Raw genomic sequence first — 12,225 nt, forward strand, 5'->3', positions numbered from 1 at the left:
TTCCTCCTCCAGGGCATCTTTCCGACCCAGGAATCGAACCTGCATCTTTTCTATCAGCAAGCATATTCTTTAATACTGGGCCACCTGGGAAGCCCCGTGAGAGTGTATTCTCCTGGAGTTAAGTAAAGGTACTGCCATCAAGCTAAATAAACTAAGACTGGGAAGAGTGTGATAACCTGTTTTGTAATGACGCTCTGTTGTAAAACATCACCGTAGAACCAATAACTACTAACATCACACTCTATTTCAAAGAGGCAACCAAACTTAAATCATTTTAATTAATGGTACAAGGAAGGCATATTAAAATTTAAATTCCTTCTGTTTTATTGTGCATTTAAAAAAAAAATCAGGCTGCTCTCAAAGTAACCCAATAAAGGCACCAAGAGCCCTCCTCAAGTGCAATGTAGAAGCATTATTACTATTTAGAAAGAACAGCACAGCTGTTGCTGGCTAAGAAAATGATTCTATATAGCTCTAGTCAGATATATCCTCATCATGAAAGCCCAGCTTACTTGTAAGTAAATTGGGCTTTAAAAAGATAAGTTTTTAAAATGGTTTTTTAAAAAGATTTATGAGATCTTTATGCAATGTCTTAAATGTGCTGAGGAAAAATGAGCTTGCAGTTTTCCCTTGTGGATGGAGAACTTTGGCCAAGGACACTAGAGCAAAGTGAACATTTATCATTTCCAGCATATTCAGATATTTATTTGCAGCTGGATAACACACTCTAATTGACAACACTCCAGAAAGTCTTTGTTTGCCACCTCGTTAGCCTTACATCTGTAATTTTGCAGAATGCCCAGTTCTTCCAAATGATGCAACTAAAGGACGGTCAGTTCTGCTATCCTGGAGTAAAACAAACCTGCCGTAAACTCAACACATCTTATGAGTTAAACAGTGATGTAAAGAGCCGTATTTTCTGATATCTCCCTCATGATTCAATACATGATTGTTTTTAACTTCTCCCCTTTTTTAATCTAAGGAAAAGGAAGGATGCTGCTGACCTCTTTGTTATAGAAAAGCAGTTGTAAAGGATAGATGTGAGGTTATTGAATGAGTAGGAAACAGAATTGTAAACAGGTTGTGAGAAATTACTTTACACAAAAATGAGAACTTCCCCCTTGATGGAACAGTTTGCAAACTCTATAGTTCACTAATGATAGCGCCTAAAAGTTCCAGCTTTGCATGAGGGTTCTACTATTATTACTACTATTACTACTACTACAAGATAAAGTTCTCCAAAGATGATTGATTTAGATCCTATTTGCCATGGAAAACCTAGGCATACAGAGGACACAAATCTGCAACATTTTAATCTGTCTTTAATGATATCACCTGTCTCTTTTATCCTTGAATATACTCATTAAATGAATTGAAAGATTTAATATTTTAAAATAGCCTCATATTAAAAGCATCACTGGTAGCCAGATATTCTATTTGGGGAGTTTTTTTCTAACCTTTTTTTATTCTGTGTTACTCTTTGGCAATCTGATTATAGCGGACCAATGAACCCCTTCCTAGACTAAACAAGCTAAATTAAAATACACAGGATTAAAAGGAATCCAATTGTATTGAAATATAACTGTCAAATCTACTTTTAAAAACAAGAAACCAGATCTGTGAAACAGAAATACTAGGTATTTCTTTATTAATTCATCAAATAATGAAATATAATAGTAGGTCTAGGAACTATCATGATTTCTTGAAGTTCAATTGACTTACAATAGTTTTTCATGTATAGCACAGTGGTTCAATATTTTTATATCATAGAAAGTTATAACAATACAACTATTTTGTCTGTTCCATACATTATATCCTCATGACTAATTTATCTTATAACTTGTATTCTGGACCTCTTAATCCCCTTCACCCATCCCTCACCCCTTCCCCTCTGGCAACCACTTGTTTGTTCTCTGTATCCATGCTTCTTCTGTTTGGTTATTTTTGTTCCTTTGTTTTGCTTTCTAGATTGCACAAATAAGTGGAAACATATAGTATTTGTCTTTCTCTCTCATAATCTTGAAATAGTGGTACGTATCTGAATATGAACGGGACTGTACTGGTTTCTACCATCAAATAACAAGCACCCTGAGAAAGCTGACCACCTTTTGCTGTCAATGGGTTCTAGTAACATATATGTCTTGGATACTTCTTAAAATAGGAAACCTGTTTCTTCAACAAATCCCTGTCACTCTGAAACAGTGAGTAAATTTTACTCAGTATATAAAGTATTACGCATATTTATTTGACAGTTGACCCAAAACAAAACAGAATGGTAACTCTAATTTTAAAGAACACACATGGGTTTTAACTGCCACAGAATCACTGCAAACATTTTAAGAATATTTCCTTATCTCCCATCTTACAACTTCCTGCACTCCATAGACAGATTTTGTAATGAGTTGATCCAAAAACATATTCCATAAGAATTCCCCAAAATCAACAGCCCTGAGCAGTGATCCCCAGCTCTGGAGAATATCAGAATCATGTAGGGAATCTGTTAGATCTTTAATGCTGCAATAACAAATTACCACACACTTAGTGGCTTAACACAACAGAAATTTATATTCCTACAGTTCTAGATGCCAGGAGTCCAAACTGAGTCTTACAACTAAAGTCTGGGGTCATCAGAGCCGGTTCCTTCTGCAGACTCCAGGGGTTTCTCACTCCTTGCCCCTCCCAGCTCCTGGTGACTGCCAGCATTCCCTGCCCAGAAGCTTCATCGCTTTGGTCTCTGCCTCCACGGTCACACTGCCTTCTCCCCATCTGTGGTCTTATCTCCTCTGTCAACCTCTTATATGGGCACAGTGATGGTATTTACAGCCAGCTAGGTCATTCTGGATGATCTCCCTATTTCAAGATCCTGAATTTGATCGTATCTGTAAAGTCTCTTTTGCAATAGAAGACAACGATCATGGACACCTTAGCACAGGGGCTATCCTAAACTATACTGATCCCTGGAGACGTCTCACCCAATCACCCTTTCCCCTCGGAGAGAGACACCACAGATGGAAATCTGAGAGCAACTACTCTGAAAGCCTTCCAGTTACTAGGAGCAGAAAAAAAATCTGGGCTAAGACATAGGTAACACTGTCATCTCTGAATCATTAATTAGATATCTGTGAAATTTTAATCTCTGAAAAATGAATGGTTAAATTATTTCACAAGATATTTTTTAAAAATATGAAATGATTCAATGGAGAATGTGTGACAGATATGGGTGCCTCTGTTCAGGGTTTTTTTTCCATTCCAGGATTTCTATCTCGATAAGAGCTTCTAAGCATATGATTCCCAAGGAGGTGATGGCTGACATAGTCTAAATGTGCCTGAAAACAGACATTTTAAGCTGTTTAATCATATTTCAGTTGAAAGACCAAATGTTTGCCCCAGTACTTAAAAGACACTCAAACAAAAGAAATTTACACAACACCAAGCTGAAATAAGGACCTCTCTGGTGACTCAGACTGTAAAGAATTGACCAGCAATGCGGGAAACCCAGGTTCAATCTCTAGGTTGGGAAGATCCTCTGGAGAAGGGAGTTGCAACCCACTCTAATATTCTTGCTTGGAGATTTCCATGGACGGAGGCTACAGTCCATGGGGTTGCAAAGAGTTAGACACAACTGAGTGACTTACACTAAGCTGAAATAAATGCATTTCATTTTCTATTAAAAAGTATTATTACCAGTAATAGCTGATAGTCAAAGTTCAAAATAATCCCTAATAATCGAACGTTGCTAACAATTAACTAATCATATTCTAATACCAGCACTGTGGAAATGTGTTCTCTAAACATAATCAAATAAATAAATATCCTGCAGTTGTACCATCATAGTACACCTTCAGTTATACTCAAGATCTTGTTTTTCATAAGGTTCTGGTTTCCTTTGACCCTTCCTTTTTACATCACCTCCTCATCTTTCTCTAATTGATTTAGCTTACTTGTTATATACCAACTCTCTATACTTTGTTAGAAATACTTTGCTCAGGCTATATCTTTTTTTTTAAACACAAATGTTAAAGGTTACACTCCATTCACAGTTATTACAAAATAATGGCCATATTCCTTGTGTTGTATAATACATCCTTGTGGCCTAACTTATACCCAATAGTTTGTACTCCCCACTCCCCCCATTCCTACGTTGCCCCTCCCCTGCCCACCGCCATATCTAAGGCTCACTGTCTATTACTGGCTTGTATTTCAATAGCTGATGGATCTCAGTTGGATAAGACTTAATCCCCACTGGGACCAGATCTCAGTACCATGTACAGCAAGTAAAGCTTCTTTCAGGGGATCAGTGATCAAATCTTTCCAGTGCATTCTCCTCACCCCTGGGGTGAGTTCAAACTTCCTCAAAGACATAGGAGGTTCATGCCTAGATCCTAAACCATCTTTCACCACTCCTTTCCCTGGCACGCTAGACCTCAGCCTAGGACATCTCAAAGCATGTCTGAATAACTTGTAATTCCACACACACTTCATAGGAAATGTCCCTCATCAACTGCCAAAGTCTTGTTCAATATTCAAAATCAGTTTGGAATCAGCAGCTCCACCCATTTTCCCTGAAACAATCCCTCAATTCTGGCAAATCCCTCTTTCCTTTGTGCTCCTGACATGTGTTGCTCCTGGCATACTCATGAACTTTCATTCTCACTTTCTCTACCATTCTGTGCTTCATATTAAAATATGAGTTTCCATATCATATGGTAGTCATTTCTGAACCCCTAATTCCAAGCCCAGCACTGGCTCAGATTACTAAGGGCTGAATGCAGAATTTTGCCTCTACTTTCTCTCTGCTTTTGAATCTGTGTTTTTAGGAAACATTTGTTCTGATTCATTTATGTGCTCAGTCGGTCAGTAATGTCTGATTCTTTGTGGCCCTGTGAACTGTAGCCCAGCAGGCTCCTCTGTCCATAGGATTTTCCAGGCAAGAATACTGGAGTGGGTTGCCATTTCTTACATTTTCTTACTGACCCAGGGATCGAACCAGCATCTCTTATATCTTCTGCATTGGCATGTGGGTTATTTACTACTAGTGCCACCTGGAAAGCCCAATTCATTTATTTTTAAATCTAAATGCAAGTTCATACTCAAGGCTAACTGCTCTGTAGTCTATATTTCTAAATGTAAAATATGGATGATTCTCTCTATTAAATAAGTTTCAGAAATTAGTAAGCATTCATGATGTTTCTATAAATAGGAAGCTCTCCTGACATCCTAAAGTTTCAGAAATTAGTCAGCATTCATGATGTTTCTGTAAATAGGAAGCTCTCCTGACATCCTAAAAACACACCTTAATGGTGTCCCTCTCCACCCTGCATAAAGAAATATAATTCCTGATTCCCAGTCTGCAGAGTTTCAGGGATGGAATGGATCTATTCTCACTACCTGATGATCAAAACCCCTCTATAACATCCCATGTTTCAGTGAAGACTTCATTTCATTACATGAACTGTTGTGGTAAAGAAACTGCCTACTAAACAGAAGACTTGGGTTTGATCCCTGGGTTAGGAAAATCCTCTGGAGAAGGAAATGGCAACTCACTCCAGTGTTCTTGCCTGGGAAATTCCACGGACAGAGGAACCTGGCGGGCTACAGTCCAGGGTGTTGCAAAAGAGTCAGACACAGCTTAGCAACTGAGCAGGCATGCAGCAACCTCACAAAGAAGCCCAGTTCAGTCTTCTCACGTGTCCTTTTAAAAAACCATATACTTTGACACTTTTGAGCCCTCTGGTCAATATAAAAATGCAAAGTAACGAAAGAATGAAAACCACCCCTGTGAATTTTAAATTTAAAAAGTAAGGAGTACAAATCACATTAAGGCACCTTTTTGCTTTTTAATTTGAGACTCAAGAAAGTTAGCTCGTATAAAAATCACCACATCTAAGATAATCAAGATTACAACAGGAAACTGAGCAGAAATTGCTATGGCAGGAAACTGATTAGTTCAGCAAAGAGACAGGATGCTTCTTGTCTCTGCTGTTGTCTAAATTAATTCTGTGTCTCCTCCGTGGCCCACTGCTCTGAGATAAAGGACTGTAAAGTTGCCTCATGAAAGTGGACTGAAGTACAATGAATAATAAATGTAGAAGTAATACAAAGCACTGCCTGAAGTTGCAAGGAGTGGAAATCAGTCAGCAAGGGTGAGAGGAGGAAAGAGTCACTCTAGTCATATTACGAAAAACACTACTGTGATCCACAAAACATAAAATTCAATATAAGGTGCTGATAAGAAGAGGATATCAAAATAGGTAGTGGGCATGCTTTGAAGGAGCGCTTCTTCAGAATAACCTTTTCTATGAAGCCTGAACAATCCGAGTTATATTGCTTGAAATGTGCTGATGTTTGTTACTCAGAGTTCCACCTTGTGACAGGCAGAATAATGGCCACATAAACATGTCCACCTGCCAAAGCAGGAGATGCAAGAGATGCGGGTTCGATCCCTGGGACAGGATGATCCACTGGTGAAGGAAATGGGAACCCACTCCAGTATGTCTGCCTGGAGAATCCCATAGACAGAGGTGCCTGGAAGGCTACAGTCCATGGTGTCACAAAGAGTCAGACAAAACTGAGCACACACACACACATACAAGGATATCCACACTCTAATTCCCTGGAACTGTGAATAAGCTGTCTTCCAGGACCAAAGAGACCTTGCAGATGTAATTAGCATGAAGGATCTTGAGATGGGAGATTATGCATGCATGCACGCATGCGTGCGTGCATCAAGGTGGGTCCAACCTAATCACCTGGTCCCTTGATATTGGAGGTCCTTTCTCAGCTGGGTTTGGAGTCAGAAAGACATGTGACTACAGAAGAATGGTGACAGAGATGCAACATGCCTGGCTCTGAAGCTGGAGGAAGGGGCTTACTAGGCAAGAATGGAAGGAGCCCCTGTAAGCTGCAAAAAGCAAGGGAACAGATTCTCCTCCAGAGCGCTAAGAGAGGAATGTATCACTGTCGATACTTTTAAGCTGAGTTTAGCCCAGCAAGACCCATGTTGGATCTGTGATTACATAACTGTTAGGTAATAAATCTGTGTTGCTTTAAGCCAGCAAATGTGTGGCAATTTGCTACAGCAGCACTAGAGAGCTTGCATATATCCATGTTCTTTCAGAGGTTTTACTCAAGCGTGAAAAATGACACAACCTCAAACCAAATGTCATAACTTCAAAGGGACTGTTTCACAGACACCCTAACATTTGCAGGTGACTTATTTCTAAGATGTTTTTCCAAGAGGCAAACAAAAAAAGTCCTTAAATAGTGTATCTTTCAAAGAGAATGAAACATTCAATAAACAATGAAAACAAAACAAACCCCAAACCTGACAGATTAGTAATCCCTCTCAATGAATCCAGTAGAAAATATCATTCAATTTACTTGAAATTCTTTTGCACTTGAGTGGGAAACCCTTTATCCCTACCATCATTCCTACCTTCTTCTCTTCTTCCCCTAAAGCTGATTTTGAAGTGCTTCCTAGATGAAGTTTTATAGTAAATATTTATTAGCAGGCATGAATAGAATTTCTTACAATGATTAAAATATATAACTATTAAAATGCAATTTGCTAATTGAAACTTTGCTGTTGTTGAGCAATGTGGCACTGATTCATATTTCAGCCTTAATTTACACCTTGATGTTTAAAAAAAAAAAAAGAGGACGGCAAATCCTTCTTACTTACCACTTTGCAGCAAAGGGGCCAAAACCACCACATCAGTCCAATACCCAAGAGCAGCAGTAACACCAAAATAGCAATGAGGGCTGCAATCCCACTAGACTGGAGGAAGCCGAAAACAAAAGCAAGGCAGTCAGCAAAGTCGACAGTCAAATCCCAAACATGTACTTTTTAAGGAAACATCAGAAAAAATGATAGGAAGCATCATAATGTTAAACCAGATTGCTAACATATTCCTTTAGATTCTTTAAATTGTATAAATTATCTTACTACTTATATTATATACTGCTGCTGCTACTGCTAAGTCACTTCAGTCGTGTCTGACTCTGTGCGACCCCACAGACGGCAGCCCACTAGGCTCCTCTGTCCCTGGGATTCTCCAGGCAAGAATACTGGAGTGGGTTGCCATTTCCTGCTCCAATGCATGAAGGAAAAGTGAAAGTGAAGTCGCTCAGTAGTGTCTGACTCTTAGCGACCCCATGGACTGCAGCCTACCAGGCTCCTCCGTCCATGGGATTTTCCAGGCAAGCGTACTGGAGTGGGGTGCCATTGCCTTCTCTGATATTATATACTACTTACATTATATTCCATTTTATTATATTTATTTAATATACTAAATATAATCTATTTGTATTAAATTTCCTCATATTATACCTCATTTATATTAAGACAGTATAAAACCCTCCCAAAGTGTCTGAAATTATACCTTAAAGAAAAATAGGAAAAAAAATCACAATTTGGAGTTGTGCGAATGGTCCTGTGCTGTGTGTGCTGAGTTGCTTCAGTTGTGTCCAACTCTTTGAGACCCACCAGGCTCCTCTGTCCATGGGATTCTCCAGGCAAAAATACTGGAGTGGATTGCCATTCATACTCCAGGGATCGAACCACGTACTTTCCTCTCTTGCCTTGGCAGGCAGGTTCTCTGCCACTAGCACCACCTGGGAAGCCCCACGAACAGTCCCTATAGTCCCTATCTTTTGTCTCTGGGAAAAGATCATTGTGGCTTCAAGCATGATTACCTCTAGGCAGAATTTATGCAGAATTTCCCCAGACTTTTTGATGATGGAGCATTATTTCTTCATATACTTACATGGTAGGACAAGATGAATACCAAAACTCACCAGATAGGTGACAAACCATGAGCAACGGTTCTTGTTGGCAAGTGGTACACAAGTACCAATGAAAGGATGCAATTTTATGCATTCGTATATCAGAGGGTCACCCATGGCAGTTCAAGTGCTACCAACTCTCAACCACAAACCACACTGGTGTTCTTTCACTTCCTAATGACGAGCTTCTCCAGCTCTAACACCTCTGTCCTGGGCTCAGCCTCTACCTGCTTCATCTACCAACTACCTATTCATCCTACAGGGCGTAGTTAAAGCCACTTCCTCAGGAAGCCTTCCTCATACCTTCTGGCTAGAAAATACCCCTTCTTATTGTACAAGGCATAGTTCTCTGAACCTTAAACTTTAGCACTTAGCACAATTTATTTATTTGATTTGCTTATTTATTTATGATGAACTACAATTATTTAATTTGTCTCTTCTATATTCACTATGAGTTCTAGGAAACAGGACCTATTCCCAATCTACTTATCCAGGTATATTCCAGGCCTGGTATGTAAAACTATTTACTAAGAAAATGATCTCCAAATAAATGAGATGGTAAGAGCCACAAACACAAAGTGAAAGGTACTCAGTCGTATCCGACTCTTTGCAACCTCATGGAACTCCATGGAATACAGTCCTTGGAATTCTCCAGGCCAGAATACTGGAATGGGTAAGCCTTTCCCTTCTCCAGGGGATCTTCCCAACCCAGGAGTCAAACCCAGGTCTCCCGCATTGCGGGCAGATTCTTTACCAGCTGAGCCACAAGGGAAGCCCAGGAATACTGGAGTGGGTAGCCTGTCCCTTCTCCAGCAGATCTTCCCAGGCCAGGAATTGAACCAGGGTGTCCTGCATTGCGGGCAAATTCTTTACCAGCTGAGCTATGACACAAAGAATACTTAATTTTTAGCACAGAGATCAATTTTCCAAGAGAACAAGGCGTCTCTTCCAAATGCTTACTCTCTGAGATCCCCAGTAATCATGTTTTGTTTGTGTTTTTATTTTAAGAAAAGATTTCAAGGAAGGAAAAAAAATAAAAATAAATAAATCAATACATTCTCTCTGGGTGGGAATTTGGGTCTTTAAAGGCAGGTTTTCAGAGATACACATCCTGAAATTCAGAACAAATAAGAAGTACAAGCCCAGAAATCAAGGCAAGAGTCACATTTATCCCAAGAGCTGATAAAGAGAGAGCCTGGAGCTGAAAGAACCTACTAATACTCATCTTAGAATGGCCTTAGAAGTGTTAGTCTAGATGTCTAATTTTAAGCAACCTGTTTAATTCTTAGGGGACTCTGTTTTCTAATCTATACAATAATAAAGTCAGTTGTTCCCAAAGCATGAAATTATTTGTGGCAAAGTGATAACAAGGATATCTCTCTTAGAAAAGCACTATGCACATTAACATATTTTTAAAGCTCTGAATGGTTTTGTAGTAGGAAAAAAAAAAAGTCCAACTTACATCAGCACAAATCAATTTTTTTCTCATAACATTATCAATATCCTACAGAACTAGGATCCCCCAGTATCCATTTGGGGAAATGTTAGGATTGATCAAAATGCTAAAAGACTTTTGGATGTTGAAGTAACAATTTTTCTTAGTAATTTAGAACATTTTATGATGGAGTTTGAATTGTAATGCATAATAACTTATGCACAAAGAGATAACCATCTTTATGTAGACATGCTTGGATGCATATTCCCTCAGTTGTGTCTGACTCTTTGCAACCCCATAGAGTGTAGTCTTCCAGGCTCCTCTGTCCATGGAAGTTTCCAGGTAAAAGAATACTTGAATGGGTTGCCATTTCCTACTCCAGGGGATTAAACTTAAGTCTCCTGCATTGCTAGGTGGGTTCTTTATCACTGAGCCACCAGAGAAGCCTCTTTATGTAGATAGTTATTTGTAAATAACTGAAGAAGAGAAGAGAAGGTAGTTTGCAAAAGTATTAGTTTAAGGAGGGTTAGCAAAATATTCTTTGTATAGCTTATCAGAAAAATCTTGAAACGTGAGTCACAGTTTCCCTATATCATCTGTTAGTATATCACAGTGTTAAAAAAAAAAAAAGAGAGAGAGAGAGAGAGATTACCATACAGTGACTTGGAAACTATCTCCAAACAAATCAGTTTTCAAAGACAGTGATAATTAACTGCATTTCAATTTTAATAAATCCACTAAAGATAACTTTTAAAATAATTCTTAGGGTAACAGAGACCATAAAACTTGCACTGACTTCAGAAATTTTAGGAGAATATTAACAATCAAGTATATACATGAACAATGAAAGTCATCCTTTGCTTTCTAATTTTGCATCTGGATATAAGAGGGAATAACCATACAAGCTATTTATATAACTGATGTTAGGTTGCAAATTAACCAAAACAGACACCACCAAAATATCACCTAGAATCTTTGACTTGTCCTGTAATCTATTTTCAGAAGACAACAAAAATAAGTACAGAAACTTCACACACACATACAATCTTCATAAAGCTCTATTATTTACTATTAGCCCACTCTTAAGGCACTTGAAGATGCTACTACATGGTATTTACCATAACACCTTAATTTTAAGAAATGAAAAGACATACAGTCATCTAGCAACTTCTTGATGTACAGTTTGATATAATTAAAGCGTAAAATCAAACTGTATTTATTGATGTAGCCTAAACATCTAAGTCAATGTCTTGCAGATAGAAATTTGTGTGTGTATATGTGTGTGTATCAGTGACAGACAGGAGATAAATACATTATAGAAAATGTTCAGGTAATTATCTAAGTTCTCTGTTCTCAAAACCAAAGGAAGTAATTCAGAGCACACATCAGGATACTTATGAAAGCACTCAAAGGGCATCTTTCTACATGGAATTTCAAACATTCATGAACAAATCATGCAATGATTACACTAAGCTCTGAAATCTAGACAAACAAGAATATAACAGGAAAAGAATGTCAACGGAATACATAGAAAACTACGATATCCTATGGGAGAAATGTTGTCAAATGTGTTAAATTCATGATCCCACCTTTAAGCTCTTACATAAGACACCCCCAATCTGTGACTGTTCACGTAGGGAGTGAACACAACGTTCCCCCCAGACCTTTCCCACATGAGGATCAAGCCATAGCATCCATGGAAATGGCTCACCATTTGGCTCTGCTCACAAATTCCAAAAGGGTACTATGAACATTTGTTTTCCCCTTCTCTTAGAATTCAAATCCTATGTTCAGAAATAAAGACATGAAACTAGAGGGTGTGAATATGCTACAAGTTTAGTGGTTAGTGTTTTTTTTCTCCTTTCTACAAATGTGTCATGAGCAGGAAATTCAGAAAATCATACTGACAGAATATAAAGTAGATGGGCTAGCCATGACAGGCAGTCAAAATTCTTGCATTTTCTTTCAAAAATGTCCCTGTGAGGAACACTCGCAAAACACTGTGC

General features: G+C 38.5%; 1 protein-coding gene across 1 annotated transcript in view; it reads right to left on the reverse strand.

Annotated features, from left to right (window-relative positions):
- The window catches only part of ANTXR2 (anthrax toxin receptor 2), a 173,814-nt gene that overhangs the window by 89,686 nt on the left and 71,903 nt on the right, over positions 1-12,225 (reverse strand). The window contains exon 12 of the mRNA XM_005681813.3: positions 7,682-7,777. Coding sequence (XP_005681870.3) covers positions 7,682-7,777 — 96 coding nt within the window. The remainder of the gene's footprint in view (positions 1-7,681; positions 7,778-12,225) is intronic.

This window comes from Capra hircus, chromosome 6 (genome assembly GCF_001704415.2).
Source record: "Capra hircus breed San Clemente chromosome 6, ASM170441v1, whole genome shotgun sequence".
NCBI classification, from domain to species: domain Eukaryota; kingdom Metazoa; phylum Chordata; class Mammalia; order Artiodactyla; family Bovidae; genus Capra; species Capra hircus.